Source organism: Hermetia illucens, chromosome 6 (assembly GCF_905115235.1).
Source record: "Hermetia illucens chromosome 6, iHerIll2.2.curated.20191125, whole genome shotgun sequence".
Classification (NCBI taxonomy): Eukaryota; Metazoa; Arthropoda; class Insecta; order Diptera; family Stratiomyidae; genus Hermetia; species Hermetia illucens.
The window spans coordinates 17,975,802-17,994,380 of record NC_051854.1 but is presented as its reverse complement, the minus strand read 5'-3'; the positions used below and the strand labels follow the sequence as shown (position 1 = coordinate 17,994,380).

At 43.3% G+C, this 18,579-nt stretch overlaps 1 protein-coding gene across 1 annotated transcript in view; it reads left to right on the top strand.

Annotated features, from left to right (window-relative positions):
- LOC119659011 overlaps positions 1-18,579 on the top strand; it is a 66,676-nt gene that overhangs the window by 38,055 nt on the left and 10,042 nt on the right. Inside the window, exons 16-20 of the mRNA XM_038066896.1 lie at positions 10,806-11,127; positions 11,252-11,472; positions 12,020-12,388; positions 12,448-12,520; positions 12,591-12,961. Of these exons, the coding sequence (XP_037922824.1) occupies positions 10,806-11,127; positions 11,252-11,472; positions 12,020-12,388; positions 12,448-12,520; positions 12,591-12,961 (1,356 nt within the window). The remainder of the gene's footprint in view (positions 1-10,805; positions 11,128-11,251; positions 11,473-12,019; positions 12,389-12,447; positions 12,521-12,590; positions 12,962-18,579) is intronic.

Here is an 18,579-nt window from a genome sequence, read left to right as displayed (position 1 = left end):
TTGCATAGGCTTGCACCACGGTAGAACTGAAAATCCTTATGCAGAAGATTTGACAATCAGAAAATGGCTGGGACGAATTTACTCCGGAAGATCAGAGTGACGGCAGTATGAAGACGAGCTCGCAGAGCTGGAATTTATTCGGGTACAGTGCTGAATCCACTATTAACAGAAGTATCGGTGCAAGCTTCATAGTTTTTCTGATACCTCGGAAGCACCCTATGCGTCGTTTGCAGCAAGGCAGAAGATAGTCATGGAAAGATATCCGCATCCCTACTATGTGCAAAAACCCGTATGGTGCAATTGAAAAAAAAGTTACACTTCCAAGATTGGGGCTGAAAAGTTAGATTGAGCGATAGTCTAGAATTGGATAAAAAAAGGACCCAGGAATGATGTCTTGGACAACTGTATTAGAACTAACGTTCTAAAGTGTAATCCCAACATCAGTGTCAACATGGTTTCCTGCGTGTGTATCAGTAGAGCAAAGAGGACATGCCCAACGGCATCTCTCTAGGTCCTTCTGGGAGCGAGGAGAGTAATCTTTAGGATGGCCGGGAGTATCAGTGAGGCATGGTCACTTCCATGCCTCACTGAATCGGATCGAAGAAAAATGGATATACTTTCTAGGCAGTACCCCGAATTATTGATACCAAGGGATAACATGACAACGAGGTTTCACTTTGATAAGAAGTTTAAAATTCATTGGAGGAACAAAGCAAACTAGGAGAGCGTGGCTGTGATATACGGCTTAAACCAGTAACTGATTACTTAGTATGCTGACGGATCCCTCACAGCTGAGGCAGCGAGCACCGCGGTTATTGGTCCAAGGAAAATGGACAGCCAATGGGTACTCACACTAGCATATTCCAAGCGGAAATATACGCAATAGACAGATGTGCCTCCATTAATCTCCAAAGGAACTACAGGGACCAGAACATTGTTATTTTCACCGACAGTCTGCCAAGCAGCGACCAAGGCACTTACGTCCAACCAGGTGAACTCTAAACTCGTATGGGAATGCCTTAAGAGGTTGAATATGTTCGGCTCATCCAACAAGGTCTGGATACCCTGGGTTCCAAGCCATGTTGGGTTGGAATAGAATGAAGCAGCGGACGAACAAGCCAAGAAAGGAGCAGGGGCGCCTTTCCTCGGGTCAGAACCCTTCTGTGGAATCGGAAATGGGTTCATGGCTATCACATGAAAAAATGAAGAGGAACGGTTGAGGGAACTATACTGGACGGGTCTACCAGGAATGGAGATAGAACGTAAGCGCACAAAGGATTGCTTCAACCTCACCAAGAAGAACCCCCCAATCATAGCGACAATTCTCACTGGTGTTTCCCGGCTAAACTATCATCTAGGGAAGCAGCGGACACTGCCTGCAGATTTTGTGTTGAGTGTGATGAAATTTCTATACAAGTCTTGGGACAGTGTCCGCCACTTGTGCAAAGTGAGTGGAGGCACTGGAAGAACACTTACCACATACCAGATTCAAAGTTCAAAGATTAGGAAGTAGGGAATATCCTAAAATTCCTAACGGTTATAGGTTTGCTTGAGATGCTGTAATTAATATGTATATTACAACCAGTAAAAGGGACACAATATCCTTGAAGGACGCGGTGCGACTTCGCCTTAACAGAATAGTAATAATAATATTCTTGGACTTGGGACCCTCAAAGGTTAAACCTAGAAGATACTGCTTTCAGAGGCAGAAGTCCTCACAGTTTAGTGAATTATCCATTATGGTGCAGGGGCCCACAATGACTATCGGATATGCACACCACTCAGTTAATTTCATCTGTGTCAATGTCAGCTTTGATTTGTTGAAACGGTTCTCAAGTTAGTCGATGTTGACAAGGGTTGTGGTTTACGTGTTCGGTTGAAAACGCAACTAAGAGGTCGAATTTCTCCGCAGAAATTGAACAAAGTCGACTTCAGGTTCTCCGATTGATACAGAGGATTGAATCTACTAACGAAATCGAGGATATCATAAAAGGAAATTCCAATTCCATAGAAAAGAGGCTACGAAATTTAAATTCGTCCACAGACGACCAAGGGTTGCTAAAAGTAGAAGGTAAACTGCGAAATGATGATGTCACAAATGACCGCTAGGACCCAATCCTGTTGCCTCGAAGTGATCACATCACATTCCAGATAATACTGGAGACACATGAGATTACCCTGCATTTGGCGTTAGGACTGTTTGATCTTGGAGGATCAAAAGTTGATTCAAAGCGAACTGCATCGTTGTTAAACAAGTTTTATATATGCGAACCGGCGAACTCAACAAGTGATGGGGGATATTCCTGCGGTCCGCATCGATGGATACGGTGTTCTTGCATTGTGGAGTCGACTATGAAGGTCCATTGAGGACATGAATGGTCTACTGTTTTCCTAAAGGGAAAAATCCCCTGCATATGCGTGGTGACCAAGGCTGTGCATGTAGATAGAACTAGTAAGCAACTTGTCGACTGAAACATTCTTGGCAGCCTTCAAAAGATTTATTCCAATAAGAGGCTATTGCTCCGAGATCTACGGCAATCTACTTTTTCTTCAGCCTTTGTTCCGTTCACCACTGGGATCAGTTCGAGTTGATCTGAAGTGCCATTTTGTTTTATTTGGATGCAATCGCAAGGGTTTCAATTCGATGTTCAGACCAAGCTTGGCAAGTGAATTCTCGTTGGCACGAATTACGTGACTATACCATCGAGGCGGCTTGGATTCTCAATTCGCAATTTTTCCACAATCGGTGCAACCCCATATCGATCGTGGATATCCTCATTTCGGATGTGATCAAAGCATGTCATTCCACTAGTCCAAAGCAACATCTTCATCTCCATTACCGCAAGAAGCCGTTCATTGTCTTTTATAGTTAGTCAACACTCAGATTCATAGACGATTGATACCTCGATCACAAAGAACACAAGTTGTGGAATGCCACTTAATCCAGATTGCGCTAATGCGTGAAACAATTTCATAACCCAATTCTTCATTGGTTGATAGCATTGATCCGAGATATTTAAATCGCTCAGTTTTGGGCAGGTCACTGCCGCTGACAGTGATTATGTCTGTTTCATGACGATTGGTCGTTGAAAATTCAGTTCTATTCAGATTCAATCCGAGACCGTGTTGCATGAGGCGATCATTCCATTTTTGGACAAGTTACTCGAGACCATTTTTGCTTTTAGACGCCAGGAAAACATCATCTGCATAAAGCAGGGTATAGGGCGCTGGGCGTTGTCCCGTGTGACAGTGTCCCTAACAAGAACAAAGAGAAGTGGTGAGAGGGTGCTTCCCTAATGAACAGCAGCAGAGACACGAAGCAGTTTTGATACACCCGCCATACTTCGAACTTTACTTTGATGGCTCTTCACTTCAGTGGAAAACCTACACCCGGTGTTTACTTCCCGGTTATCCAGAAAGGATAGTGCAGCAACTCCCTTAATGAGAGGAATTGGAAACCTGACAGTGTTGCCTTCCTCTTCCAAAATACAGGAGAGGAAGGCTCGGCAGAAGGAAATTTTAGCCGCAAAGGGGAAAGGACTACAGGCTTGTCTGTTAGAACCTTCTCCTTCGCCTGTACCAGGAAAAACGGAAGAAAGGGAAGCTGATAACTTGGGCCTAACTGGCTTAACGATGGTATCTGGAAACAGGTCCATGCAACCCGGTCACCGTGAACTTGGGAGGGCTCCCAGCCGACGATAACGGAAGGCATTGCGAAAGAAGGCGAAGTTTCTTCGGAATAAGGACATGGACGATGCTACATCCCTTTCGGCGGAAGGTGAAGATAAGGTGAAAACCCCGGTGAGATCCACACTGAACGCAGGAGACTTTTCAGTTAGCGGCGGTTTTCATATTAGACTGCACTTATGGCTACAAACATAAGAGTGAAATTACAGCAGCACGCCCATTCCTATCTACTGGCGGCAAGGCAGGCAAAGTTGCAGGACTGTCCTTATATATTTCTGGTTTAGGAATTATGGGAAATCTATTCCAGTGACTATGTAAGACTGCAGCGATCTCTGGGAGGCCGCAGTGAAGTCAGCGTCGATGGAACATTATTTCCACATTCGAAAATAACGATTGTGCTGTGCCAGGTTTTTGGTGAAACGAACATTAATAGAAGTTCCTGAAATTGATAGGACTCAACGAAGTCTCTACAAGCGGTGGCAATAATTCAAAATGACACATCATGAATTGTGAATAATAACATTATTTACAGGCGGGAACAAAATGGATTGACGAGGCTCCGAAAATTAAGACCGGACAGCTGGTTCTTCTATGAAAATACAATAGTGTGCCGATAAAGTGGCTGTTGGCAAGAATCTTGAAGCTCCGTCCAGAAGATGATGGGAATTCCAACCGTTGCCGTTCGTTATATGCTTTTTAATGGGAAAAAATCCAGAACGCCAATCTGAGACTAGACCAGCGTCTTTAAAAAAAAAAACAAGTAGAATACCGATTTAGACAAGATTTTGTTTATCCTTCAGAATTAAGTGAAATTTTCCAGAGAAGACGGAAATAAACATAATACAAGATTTAAGTTTTTCTAGAAACTCAATAATTGCAAGATGTTTGAAACGCATTTAAATTTATAATCTTTGAACGAAACTTAACTACGATACAATCAGGATGAAACAATTGATGATCTTGGTCTATTTTTGCTACCTTTTGACCTGCTCCCTAACTGGTTAGTATCAATTCGGAGCGGAGGTTTGGGATTATTTAAATTGTGTTTTCATGGAAAATGAATTTCGAGGCAAGAGCTCGAAATTTAGTGGTACCTGAAACCGAGATACTTTTTGAAGAGAATAATAAATGGAGTGGAATTGCAATATTGAAAGTGAGCTGAAATATTGCTATTTTATCTGGAACCAGTTTATTACTGGGGTCAAGATCAAAAGATAATAACAAATATTGAATACATATGAATAATGAGGGATTTTACACATTTGTACATGACGTAAGGGTTTGGTTTTTACATAGTAAAAGTTGATAGGAGAATGCACATCAATATGATGTTATTAGACTCTTCAAGATAATAAAAATAATCGTGACAGAATATTCTGTCATTCACTAAAGGAAATTACTTGGCAGCCTCATTTTTCAAGATTAGATTCTTGATAGGATCAATGTGAAAATGTTATCGGAAGAAAATGTAGAACAATGTCTTACTGAGGGTATGCCAAGTTTGTGGACGGAAATAGTATAATCAAATTAGCAGCCACCATTAACTAAGTCCAATTGTGAATTTTGTTCTGGGGGTCCCTGCTATATTTCAGAATTTTTCCCATTGGTAACACTTTCGGCAAGTCCCACAAATGATTTTAAAGCCCATACAGGAGGATGTACGATTCAATAACTAATATAAAGACAGAATTTACGAGCGATACCACCATCGTTTATATGATTACCATTCATCCCTTAGAGAAACATAGCGCGATAACCATGTCAACTAGCCATCTTACAATGCCTACTGAAACATGCTCGAACTCCTTCCAGGACTTACCGAGAACCCTACACTTTTCCTCTACAGTTCGACGTCAACTGATTTTAAGGCAAGTCATTCGTCTATCTTGGGAGAGTGGGTTCCACTGCATGGCATAACCGGCAATGGAGTTGTCGCCCCTTCCTCAAATATGACCTATCCAGTGCCACTTTCGGAAACTGATCAACTCGGTAAAGGTTAACTGGCCTGGGTGCCGAACAAGTTCTTTCTTTAGAATGGAATACTGTGACACCAGCATAATCCGAGGCTACATCGCAGACAGGTGTTCACGATTGCTTGCAGCTTGTGCAGTGGAGGTCACTTTTCATGTGCCGCTTCCATATAGCAACACAGAAAGAATGTTAGCACAGAACAGTCTTAACTCAGTGCTGGGGTTTACATAAGGGTGTTTCTAGATTTTAGGCAAGCGCAAGCGGATCTATATATATGGTTGTCAATTCATCACTTGGTGGGGTATAGTGCGTTATCCACACTTACGCGCCATCGTTCGCTTAACTTTCCTTTACGACTTCCCGAACGCTTGGACTCCTCCTCAGCTGTTCTGTGCCAAGTGCCCATCGACGGCCCACTCACCGGCCATCTCGCAAAAGTGGATTCCACTGCCAAGCATGGACGCCGACCAAGATCTCTATTTAAGGTAGTGTCAGGCCAGTGCATTCCGATGATATCACGCAGAAAAGTATTTATGAAAGCTTGCAGTTTTCGAGTAACTGAAGAGTTCACAGAAATAACAATAGCACAGAACAGTCTCAACTTAATCTGGGTATTGTGATAACTGCAATTTCAGATTTTAGATAGGGCAGCGTAAGCGGATCTAGTGCGTCGGGCAACATCCATCCATTCCTAAATATACAAATAGATCGAAGCCTTCAATGCGTTGCCCATTAATACAGATAGGGAGAGTGCGATGGCCCGTCAGACTGAGAACCTTGCTTTTGCTGGTGTTTATTTTCAGTTCAACTCGACTTGCCTCTCTTTCCAAATCTAGAGCCATTTGACCATGGCCGATGACCCGATGAGAGAGCGAACAGAGGTCATCAGTGTGGTGGAGGTGTTTTAGTAAAGGTATCATCCATTAAATTCCTCCATGTTACAAGTCTCTCTTTACAAGAGACATCGGAATCAACTTATTTCCTCTAAAAGAGACTTGTAGCACTGATCTGATGAAGTGGACAAGTATTTTTCAGAATATCGGTTTTTACGAGGTTAATAAATATTATTAGCGATAAGAAAAGGCAAGGCTTAATTATTTCACGAAGATCTAATATAGAATACGGTTCGAAACCATGGTGAAGTGTTCTATCCACCTCTTCAGCTGTTCGTCATTGTGAATGATCATGGGTGATCGCATCATCAAGCGCTTAGGCTAGGGCGATCCTACCTACTTAAAAAATAAAGGGGCTATGGTGGTGGTGGGCGGTGGTAGGTTAATGTAAGAATCCAGCCTAGCAATGTTCTGGCTTAGTGAGTCCCGCCGACGTTCCAGACGAATTTTCCATGGTGCATCTTTTCGCTCACTCAAAGCAATAAAGCGAAAACGAATCTTCTGACTATGTGATCTGATATCGTCATTGATTTGAGATAGAATTCTAGAAGTTGCTGGGAATGCATAGAGCCTGGGAATACCTGGTTATAGCAAAGGATTCATTTCCGAGAATTCTATACAAGCCCGCTGGAATTCTTCCCGAACCTTAGCGGAGGTTTGACGGCGAAGGAGAGTGCTTTTGTGACTACTAAAACTGTTGCCTGCAGTGCGGCGTTTTGTTATTGATGCCGCCACCTCTACCCCATCGATTCTTAGTCATCAGTTTGCGCAACGACCTTAAGTCGAACACGTTCCCTAATGGCAGCCGGGATTTTGTCGCTGCGAGTAATGAAGCGGTACTGGTACGTGACTCGCTGCACAGTCACGTGCGCGAATTACTGGAACCGCTCGACGAACCTCTGGTACAGAAAGGGGCGGTAAGGTGTTGTAATTGTCCCCGCCGTTATTTCGTAGTAGGAGTGGATGATGAAGAGATTCATTTCTTCAGTCTACTTTGCCCGATGACTACGCGAACTTGCTGAAGTAGTCGCCACAGATTGTGGCGAAACAACTGCAGCAGGCGGAGCAATGTTCCTGGTCGTCGTGCCGCCGACGTCGTCGAACCACCCCACGACTAGCGTTTCGACGTTTTCCTCTCCTTTACGGAAGACGGACCCAGTCACCAGGTCAGACGACTCCGCCGGTTATCCATACCGGACTACAAAATCTTCCTTCTCATTTTTAATAGTGCATTTTATCCCAAACTGTGTGGTGGTAGCTTGCCCAGTGAATAATTTGCAATACTGCAAAGTTCCTGCACATTCCTCATCTACCCCCTGAGACGCTACTGTGGCGTACCTCTATTCAGACTGAAGCTCTCAATCCCTCTTACTTTTACAACCGGGCTTGGGACCTGCGACGGCAATAGCGATAAAAATAATAATTATTGTTATCATTATTGCATTGGTCACCAAGGCTTTCACCATCACATCTCCAAGCAAAGTGTTGTCAGAGCTCACTTTGATATCAGATCACCCACGACCGATGGTATCTTGCACAGTGCACCGCAACACCTATAAGGGGGAAATGGATGCCACAATTCCCGCAGTCAACAGAGATCCTGGAGATGAAGCATCATCAATCATACCAAATAATGTTGCATTCCCAAAGAATGCAGGCACGCACCTATACTTATCACGAACTTTTTCGAGCGTAAAAGCGACTTTACAGACGAAAAAAGGAAGCCTGGGAGGACCAAAAAATCTGCGAACTTGAGAAGTACAGGGAACAATCGTACCAGGCGCCGAAATTGGACCAACAAGTCAGCAGAACACACACCTCCATGCTCATTCTGCCGAGAGAAAGATGGAAAACTGAATTTCGACAGAATGGGCATATTGGAGCGATGGGTTAAGTACTTTGATGAACTGTTCAAAAACCAGAACATCGTCGAGTGGGAAGTCCCGCCAAAATAAAACGACGGACAAATACTACCACCACCAAGGAGAGAAGAAACAGTTTGTGCATTTTATCGCCTAAATGTAGAGGCGACCAATAACACAAAGCGGTTCATCAACTTATGCTCAAGATGTGGGACAGCGAATCAATGCCTGACGATTGGCAACGGGGTATTATCTACCCCATAAATAAAAAGGGTTGCCGAGTACCATCTATCAGATATGCTTCGCGATCTTGCTAGGTCGGACAGCCCCAAAGAGGCTTCACTCCAGGCAAATCAGCAACAGATCAGATTTTCTCTCTGCAGCAAGCGAGGGAAAAACTGTTGGAATATGGACATCAGTTACATTACCTTTTCATCGACTTTAAGGCCCCATATTATAGCATCAGAGAATTCGGTATCCCGACGAAATTGATAAGACTGACTAGGCTGACCCTGATCAATGTGCGAAGCCAGATAAAAGCAGCAGGGTCACTCTCAAGACCACTCGACATCAACAACGGACTAAGACAAGGGGATATCCAGTCATGCAACCTTTTTAACGTGGCTCAGCTCAGATGTTGAGGTAAATGCGGGAGGCACCATCCTCTTTAAGACCTTACAACGACTGGTCTATGCTGAAGATATCGATCCGACCCAAAAAGTACAAACTGACTTCATCCAGATCGAGGGGCAGCGTGACATCAATGCACGCAAGACAAACAACAAACAACATCGAACCGCACTGGTCAAACGCGAAGAATACAGACAACTTGGAGACCGTCGAAAATTTCTATATAGGGTCGAGAATCACAACCGATAACCGCTATGACGATGAAAACCGCGTACGGTTGTTGGCAGCCAACAGAGCATATTTCAGCTTACAAAAACTGCATCTGTTCCGCTCGAAACGTTCCACCATAGGCTCAAAACTCTTACTGTACAAGACTACGACCTGTCCAGTATGCATATATTCCTCGAAGACATGGGTTCTTGGCAAGATAAATTGCGAACTCTTGGCCGCGTTCGAGAGAAGAAACCTCCAAAGAATTTTTGGCCCCCTACATCAGGATGGACGATTTCGTACACTACATAATGACGAAATCTATGAGCGATATCACGATCGTCTGGTTGTGGATAAAATCCGGCCCAATAGGTTGCGTTGGGCGGGTCACTTAATCCGTATGGATGAGGATGATCCAGCCCGGAAAGTCTATAAGGGCAATATCTATGATAGAAAAAGGAGACGAGGCAGACCTTGCTTGAGATGGAACAATGGCGTAGGTCAGGATGCCAGACAGCTTTTAGGGATATCAAACTGGTGGACCTCGGTGCAGAACCGGGATCTCTAGAGCTTCTCATTAAGGGAGGCCTAGACCGGATACCGGTTGTTGCGCCGTTGATGATGATAATGATTCGATGGTATGTTTCATAATACTGTACAGCTGTAATGCTCCTCTGGCTATCAAGGTCCTGTCAGAAATCAACTTTCAGAGAGTGCACCCTGCGGTAGTGATCAGTTAAAACTCGAAAATGGATTCGCTTTTGACGCCACTTGGCTTTCCAGAGCACAAAAACAACGACCATCTTACTTCGTTAAGTCCAGAATTCCCAGCTAACATTGCTGTAGTTCTCGCTCGATTTGGGGAAAGCGAGCATTCTGAGGACCCTCGATACCGCTGTCAAGGAGCATGCACATATTCCACCAACAAAAGTTGGTGGGTTATATTCGAAGCGTTCTTGACGCTTCGGTATTAGTAACGTTTCGGAATATACGCGTTTCTAGCCCACACATTTCCATCCCTTTCAGTTGTCTTTTATGACAACAGGGGAAGGCATTAAGTATATTCTTAAAACCCACCTCACAATCCACCGTTTTGTTATGGAGAAAACCTGGCTCAATAGGCTGCAGTTGGTGGGTTACCTAATTCGTTTGGGCAAGGTTAGTGCAGCACCGAAAGTGTGGGGGCAATATCTATGTATAGTAGAAAAACAAATAAATTGGCAGACCCTGTCATAGATGGCTGCAGGCCAGAATGTACGCTTGTTTCGGGATATTGAATTAGTAAAATCGAAATAGTTTATAAAAGCAGGCGTAGTGGGGCACCGGTTATTGCTATGTTGAAGATGATGATCCCATAAAACCAAATGACAAATTAATTTCCAGAAGAGTTAGCGACAACACAAGTCATTACACTGATTGTTTACCACTTTATATTGCAAAGAGGAACATTCACTTGGTGTTTCCATCTCAAACAAAATATCGCCGATTCTGTAAAGCGCATAATTAGTCTCACATAAATGTTACGCTTTCTGATTATTTAATTCCCTTTCAGGAACCTATGCCGCAAACAGTGGGTGTGAACCCTTCGAATGGCAATGCAAAAGTGGACAATGTATTTCACTTGACGTTAAATGCGATGGCATTGCAGACTCTGCAGATCAAAGTGATGAAAGTAATGAATTCTGTCTAGAAACCAATTGTCCAAATTATACATTCAAATGCGCCTATGGAGCTTGCGTATCTGCCAATGCTAAATGCAATGGAATCAAGGAATGTTACGATGGATCTGATGAAGCCAAGGACCTTTGCGATGGTGCAATTAATATAAACCTCGGGATGTCAATACGGTCGAATGAAACATCGTCTAAAATAAGGTAAGACCTAAATATGTATGTGACAAAAAATAACTCTTTCGGGATCCGAAATCTACTTTTATAAAAGAAAGGACTCTGCTGTCAATTCATTCTAATCAACATAAATACATGAAAACTGTTTTAGGTCGCCACGACAAGCAAAAGCTGGCCCATGTCGAGTGACACTTGGATCGAATATGATTATTTCAACCAAAGCCGATCCATCATTCACCTTCGATGATGGAGATTTTGTAGGTGACCTGACCAACATAAAATACTCATGCACAAGCGGTTACTCTATAATCGGCCGGAAAGAAAATATATGCTTTAGAGGCTCGTGGGCATATCCTCAACCAAAATGTATAAGTAAGTCAATTCGCATATACGGGTATTGTATTGAATGAGAAAAGCAGGGACCGATTACTCTATCCCCATGGCGAACTCTGAGCCTCTTCGTTCTTCTCCTTGTATCGCCTAATCCGAGCTTCACCATGACCATTTTTCGTCTTTATTTGCTGAGAGGGCAGCTCGAAAGCTTCTTTCTCCGACAAGCACAAAATGACTGTTTTCAGAATCTGGTACAAGCACAAATGCTGCAAAATGGTATTCCAGCATTTTGGCAATCAACATCAAAAGAATGACATTTAGTTCTTCACAATTTGTTCCCGATATATCGATATATGCGAGAAAAAGATTTTTGACATTAGCAGCAACGTCATCAACTGGCAGTCATGTGGAGATTATCTGAAGGTTCAAGAGTTATAAATTTCGGAATTTTTCGGTAACGTATAGAGATGCAAGGTAAAGCAGCTACCTAAGACCTCAATGCTATGATTGAGTCCTAACCCATTCAAAATATGATTTATTTTCTGCTGTATCTATTCCGAAACTAACATTTCTCTTACCGTAATAGTAACGTGCCCGAATAGCGTAATCCAAGGCATCACATTCCAAGTTATTTGCACATATAATAGGACCACAATTCCCTGTGAGGACGCCATTAGACCTGGTACCATAGCTACTGCAATTTGTGCATTAGGATACCACAGACCAGACGGAATAGCGCTTGTTGACACACTTTCCTGCGGTGCCAATGGAGAATGGGACTCTATTCCTCACAGTTGTGTACCAATATGTGGACAACAAACTACAGAAGCGTTCGGTTCGGGTCTTGTGGACGTTAGCAGAATCCCGTGGCATGTAGCTATTTACCAGCGGAGGAATCAAAGTGTGGAGTTTATTTGCGGGGGTACTATAATAGCTCCTAAAATAATAATTACAGGTAAGTGAATTAAATGCCAAGAATTGTGAATTTCCCCGACATTTATTACTTCATTTTAGCTGCTCATTGTGTGTCGTTAAAAAGGATCGATCCCACGAAGTACATAGTCCTGGTGGGGAAAAACTACAGAGAGTATAGTGCCAAGGAGAAACTAGAAACCCAGGAGTTTAACATTTCAGAAATTCATATATGTTCCTTCCAGCTACTTGGGAGATAGTGCATTCTATCATAATGATATGGCAGTTTTGGTTCTAAACGAATTTATAAGATATCGACCCCACATCAAACCGGCTTGTGTTGAGTGGCGTAGTCACGGAGCAAAGGATCCTCTACCCAATACGATGGGCAAGATTGCAGGCTGGGGTCGAGTTTCACCAAATGGTTTCTACAGTGATGATCTAAGAGCTATCACTTTGCCAGTTATAGATAGAGATGAATGCATTAGAAATACAAAGCCTGTCTATGAACCGTTCGTCGCTGCTGATAAGTTTTGTATCGGTTCCCCCGAAGGCGTTGGAGCACCATGTCAAGGTGACAGCGGTTCTGGTTTTTTGGTTACAAAAGACATCGAAGGTATCCCGACCTACTTTCTCGAAGGTGTCATTAGTACTAGCTTAAGCAGAGATCCCTGCAGTACAAAATCTTATGTAGCATTTTCAGATATACAATATCATGAACTTATGATAAGAGAAATCAAAGGAAAGTTTACGCCCAAATAACAAAATATGCTTGCATTTTCGTTATATTGTTCTTTAATAGATTGGTTATTTTCGAAATAACAATTTCGTTTTTAAATTTTCCTATTGCGATTCATTTTAGATTAAAATGTTTAACTATAAGCTCCCTGGCTAACAGCAGAATCACTACCTCAGCGGGGTATCCACTTTCCGGCTTAATAGTAAATACAGTGTATTATTGACATTAGTCCGGATACAGCTCCCCCCAAATACATAGGTGTTACGTGCCTGTTCACACTGTAATAACTCCCCTTATCCTTTCCTATATATCTGGCAGCGCCCATTGAGAACGATGTCCCTGGCCCAGCAGTCACATTTATTTGCGCACCCACTATAGCAGCAAATAAATTTGACAGTTTTTGAGTTAGTTATTATGTTGAGATGGAAGACGTATTAATATACATTTTCATTGGATATCGACAAAGTGTTCCATGTCATTAGGATTTCCAGTAGACACTCTGTCTCTCGTCCTCAGAACAGTTTCATTTGGCGAAACTCCTGACACATTCCTCTCATCCAGGACATGGTATCAGCTAGCAATCAATAAAGGTGATAGATTCCCTTCTCCCCTGCAAAGAATTAAATGAAAAGGGATTTTTTCGTTGAAGCAGAAGCGGCTATGCTTATCCAACAAATAATTAATCTTCCGAAAGCAGGCGGATTCACCCTAAGAAAGTGGGCTACGAATGATTCTTAATTATTATAAGAGAATTCGGCCGAATTAAAAGAAGTCAGATTGCATGAGATCAAGAGAGAGAAACAACCTTTGCCACACCAGGAGATTTCTGTGGAATCCATCAATGGAGAGCCTCTGATTCAAGTCAGTGAAGTATGGGCCAAATAAAAGCCTAACCGAGCGGAAGATATTATCAAATATTGCTGCGATCTAAGATTCATTGTAGTGGCTTGCACCACGATAGAAATGGAAATCCTAAAGCAAAAGATTTGGCAATCAGAAGTTGGCTGGGACGATCTTCCTCTGCAAGATATTTTGACGGAGTGGCGGCGGTATGAAGACTCTCGGATACAGTGCTGAGTCCACTATTAACGGAAGTATCAGTGCAAGCTTCATAGTTTTTTGATGCATATGCGGCGGTCGCTTGTAGCAAGAAAGAAGATAGTCATGGAAAGGTGCCTGCATCCCTGCTATGTGCGAAAACCCGTGTAAAGCAATTGAAAATGAAGTTTACACTCCCAAGATTGGAGCTGAAAAGTCAGATTGAACGATAGTCTTGGATTGGATGAAACAGAACCCGGAAATGATGTCAACAAGAATGTGAACTATATTCTTGGACAACTGTATTAGAACTAACGTTCTAAAGTGTAATCCCGACATCAGTATCAACATGCTTTCCTGGGAAGACGGTTAACTGAAACTCCTCGGTATCAGCTGACGGATGCCATAGAAACAAAAGAAAGAGCATTGAGTGCTTTTTTGGATATCGAAGGAGCATTCGATAACATATCGCACACAGAGATACAAGGTTTCCTGAGCCACAAGGGAGTGCAAACGCCCTGGCTTTCGGGATAGGCAAATACCGACAGGTATAAATTCTATTATCATGAATACTAATCACCGTTGTCTACAGGGCGGAGTACTCTCACCGCTTATGTGGAGTATGGTAGTGGACGAACTCCTGCACGTGCTAACAAATACTGGAATACAGCTTCAAGGTTACGCGAACGACATTGTTTTTTTCTGTAGGAGCAAATATGAGGATACCCTATGTAATCGAATCCAAACTAGATTAAGGATCACTAGTGCTCCGTGCAGAAAGGCCGGACCGCGAATCAATCCAGCCAAAACCACCATAGTACCAACAGCTAGGAAACGTAAGCCTGATCACATAAGGTTACACCACGTCCAGGTGACACGAGAAACAGAGATCAAATATTTGGGAATTACGCTAGACTAAAAATTACTCTGGAAGACGCATGTCGGAAACATTTGTCGGAAAGCTACAAGGGCTTTGATGACATAGCAAGAAAAAAATGGGAGCCCGAAAATCCTACTTTGGCTATACACTGCAACAGTAAGGCCAACGATTATCTAAGGGGCGGTAATCTGAGCAGAAAGAACTGAACTCAGCAGAAAGATACACAAACTCCAAAGAATGGCTTTCTTTAAGCATCAGTAGGGCAGTGAGGACATACCCAACGATATCCCTCTAGATCCTTCTGAGATTAACCACTCTCCATCTGCACATAGAGATGCAGGTGAGGAGAGTAATCTTTAGGATGGCCGGGAGTATCAGCGAGGCGGGGAGCTGACTTAATCGAAGAAAAATGGATATACTTTCTAGGCAGTACCCCGAATTATTAATATCAAGGGATAACATGACAACGAAGTTTCGCTTTCATAAGAAGTTTAAAATACATCGGAGGAACTAAGCAAACTGGGAGAGCGTGACTGTGATATACGGCTTAAACCAGCAACTGACTACTTGGTACACTGACGGATCCCTTACAGCTGAGGCAGCGAGTGCCGCGGTTGTTGGTCCAAGGAAAATGTACTTGCAGCCAATGGGTACTCACACTAGCATATTCCAAGTGGAAATATACGGAATAGACAGATGTCCTTCCTTTAATCTCGAAAGGAACTACAGGGGGCAGAACATTGTTACTCTCATCGATAGCCACCCAAGCAGCGATCAAGGCACTTACGTCCAACCAGGTGAACTCTAAACTCATATGGGAATGCCTTGAGAGACTGAATATGCTCGGCTTATCCAACAAGGTCTGGATACCCTGGGTTCCAAGCCATGTTGGGTTGGAATAGAATCAAGCAGCGGATGAACAAGCCAAGAAAGGAGCAGGGGCGCCTTTCCTCGGGTCAGAACCCTTCTGTGGAATCGGAAATGGGTTCATGGCTATCACATGAAAAAATGAAGAGGAACGGTTGAGGGAACTATACTGGGCGGGTCTACCAGGAATGGAGATAGAACGTAAGCGCACAAAGGATTGCTTCAACCTCACCAAGAAGAACCCCCCAATCATAGCGACAATTCTCACTGGTGATTCCCGGCTAAACTATCATCTAGGGAAGCAGCGGACACTGCCTGCAGATTTTGTGTTGAGTGTGATGAAATTTCTATACAAGTCTTGGGACAGTGTCCGCCACTTGTGCAAAGTGAGTCGAGGCACTGGAAGAACACTTACCACATACCAGATTCAAAGTTCAAAGATTAGGAAGTAGGGAATATCCTAAAATTCCTAACGGTTATAGGCTTGCTTGAGATGCTGTAATTAATATGCATATTACAACCAGTAAAAGGGACACAATATCCTTGAAGGACGCGGTACGACTTCGCCTTAACAGAATAGTAATAATAATATTCTTGGACTTGGGACCCTCAAAGGTTAAACCCAGCAGATACTGCTTTCAGAGGCAGAAGTCCTCGCAGTTTAGTGAATTATCCATTACGGTGCAGGGGCCCACAATGACTATCGGACAAGGGTTGTGGTTTACGTCTTCGGTTGAAAACGCAACGAAGAGGTCCAATTTCACCGCAAAAATTGAACAAAGTCGACTTCAGATTCTCCGATTGGTATAGGAGATTGAATTTACTAACGAAATCGAGGATATCATAAAAGGAAATTCTAATTCCCTACAAAAGAGGCTACGAAATTTAAATTCGTTCACAGACGACCAAGGCTTGCTAAAAGTAGAGGGTAAACTGTGATGATGTCACAAATGACCGCTAGGACTCAGTCCTGTTGCCTCGAAGTCATGACGACACATTCCTGATAATGCGGGAGACGCATGAGATTACCTTGCATGTGGCATAAGGACTGTTTGGAATTATTTGAGGATGCGGTGTTTGATCTTGAAGGATCAAAAGGTGATTCAAAGCGAACTGCATCGTTGTTAAACAAGTTTTATATATGCGAACCGGGGAACTCAACAACTGATGGGTTATATTTGTGCGGTTCGCATTGATGGATACGATGTTTTTGCATTGTGGAGTCGACTATGAAGGTCCATTTAGGACATGAATGTCCGAAAGACGGTCTAATGTTCTTCTAAAGGGGAAAACACCTGTATACGCATAGTGACCAAGGCTGTGCATTTGGAACCTGTAAGCAACTTGTCGACCAAAGCATTCCTGGCAGCTTTCAAAAGATTCATTCCAAGAAGAGGATTTTGCTCCGAGATCTACGGCGATCTACTTTTCCTTCAGCCTTTGTTCCGTTCGCAAGTGTGGTCGGTTCGAACTGATCTATCGCGCCATTTTGTTCTATTTGGATGCAATTGCAAGGGTTTCAAGTGAGGCGTCTTCGATTCGATATTCGCAATTTTTACACGATCGGTGCAACTTCATATCGATCATGTCATGCCACTAGTCCAAAGCAACATCTTCGTCTCCACTACCGCAAGACGCCGTTTATTGTCTTAGTTCTTCTAGTCTTATAGTTAGCCAACACTCAGAATCATAGAGGGTTGATACCTTGATCAGAAAGAACACAAGTTGTGGAACGCCACTTCATCCAGGTTGCGTTAATGCGTGAAACAATTTCATAACCCAATTCTTCATTGGTTGATAGCATTGATCCGAGTTATTTAAATCGCTCAGTTCTGGGCAGGTCACTGCCGCTAACAGTGATTGTGTCTCTTTCATGGGGATCGGTCGTTGAAAATTAAGTTTTATTCAGATTCAATCCAAGAACGTGTTGCATGAGGCGATCATTCCATCTTTGGACAAGTTGTTCGAGATCATTTTTGGTTTTGCAAAAAGCAGTGTATAGGGCGCTGGACATTGTCCCGCATGACAGTGCCCCTAATAAGAACAAAGAGAACTGGTGAGAGGGTGCATCCCTGATAAACACCATCAGAGACATGAAGCGGTTTTGATACACCCGCCACACTTCGAACTTTGCCTTTCAGGTCATGGTAGAGCAGTGAAACCCAGCGTACTAAGTGTTGTCGTAGAGCGTAGACTGTTTCTTCGGCTTGAATTGCTCTGACATGAAGGTCCTGGGGTTTAACGTGAATACCTGCCGTGTAGGCATATTCCTATGGTCCTCTTCGGAAAAGGATTGATTTGGAGATCACAATCAAAGCCCCTCTATGACTGCCACAGCGATAGTGGTTTACATTGAGTACAAGCTCAGCATTCATACAAGTGGATGCAAGGCGTATTTAACATCTCTGCCCCAACTATGGGGTACGGCACCCGAGTTGTACGGCGTAACTCCATGTATGAGCTCACAAGGAGCTCTGCCCGCGATGTAGATATAACCGCAACTACCATGAAACTGCCACAAGGGGACCAACCACAATTACCGGGCTGAGAGCACATCCTCCAGGAGCATATGCTGTCAAAGGGCCATCCCGGTTTCAATGGTATCAGATAACCTCCAGTGAGGCTTCGTGGCAGGAGTCACTTCAGATGCGGCTTTGCAAACTCGGGTCTTATCGCCGTCCTCGAGTACGGACGACACTCCGCAACGGGT